The sequence below is a fragment of the Wasmannia auropunctata genome, unplaced genomic scaffold (assembly GCF_000956235.1).
Source record: "Wasmannia auropunctata unplaced genomic scaffold, wasmannia.A_1.0 LD326263.1, whole genome shotgun sequence".
Lineage (NCBI taxonomy): Eukaryota > Metazoa > Arthropoda > Insecta > Hymenoptera > Formicidae > Wasmannia > Wasmannia auropunctata.
The window spans coordinates 1-1095 of NW_012036627.1; the positions used below are offsets into that span (position 1 = coordinate 1).

General features: G+C 29.3%; 1 protein-coding gene across 1 annotated transcript; it reads right to left on the reverse strand.

The window, feature by feature from the left end:
- Positions 1–347: 347 nt before the first annotated feature.
- Positions 348–894, reverse strand: LOC105460213 (DNA (cytosine-5)-methyltransferase PliMCI-like; the record flags this gene model as incomplete). The annotated part of the gene is made up of 2 exons (XM_011706648.1): positions 572–894; positions 348–500 (listed from the first exon to the last, which is right to left on the reverse strand). Coding segments are annotated over exons 1-2 (444 nt in total), but the record flags the coding sequence as incomplete, so codon positions are not given.
- Positions 895–1095: the final 201 nt, after the last annotated feature.

The window sequence follows — 1095 nt, forward strand, 5'->3', positions numbered from 1 at the left end:
CTAAGTTTGTCAAGTTCAGTTTACTTTTGAGCACTAAAAATGTCGCGCATATTACGATTGATCTAAATTAATTCTGTTTAAAATTTTTATTTAAAAAATATTGACATTTAGAGAGATAAAAAAATGTTTAATTTAGGAACAATATTAAAAAGTTAAAGTTTGTGTTTTTAAAATAACTAGTTGATATTAATTCATTTAACTAAGCTAAGTTAAAAGTTATTAATTTTTTAACTTTTTTATTTAATTTTTAACTTATTAATTAGTTATTACCCAACACTGGTTGTTTCATTTATATAATCAAGAGGTAAATAATAATTGCATATAAATCTTTATATTTAAAATTATACCTGAATTGCCAAATTTGGACATCTTCTCTTAATGCATGCCTGCTTTTGAATTCCTTTGCCACCGAATTTCGGCATACTTTTACAAGCAGTGCAAGTACCGCAGTCGGGTTGTCGACAGTTGTCACAAACACCGCATCGCCGCCTTTTCAGCAACTAAGAAAAGAAAATGCTTAATAGTATGATACAAATAAAAAGTATTAATTGCAATATATGGCAATATATACCTTACTGTCATTATGTTTGGCAAGTTGGCCAGCGAAAATATTTTCGAACATATCACGAACTAATTTTGTCGTAGTAGCCATTGACCAGGCGGGCGCTTTAATTTTCTGTTCACGTCTCATTGAACGAACAGCCGATTTCTTACCCAACGTGACACCAGAAAGTTTCGTGATGGCCCGCATACACGAAGTTGTAATAAGAAAGGTATTGTCATCGCCAGCATTATCAAACGACAAAACTTGATCACAAATAAATTGTGCATGACGCAACAGCGTATCTTCGTTGAATTTCATTGTTTCCTTAGGAGGTACTACTGTCTGTAATAATGTAAAAATAATAAAACACTCAGAAAAAAATGTAGAAATACATATTAAGGGAGACTCTACTTTACAAGACTAAAAAAACAGAGATTTTTAAGAATTTTTTTTCAACTAAAATGAAAGTAAATAATTTTAAAAATTTAACAATACTGTATATTTGTGTTTTACTGTATATTTGTGCAATGAAAAAAAAATTTTGTATTAAT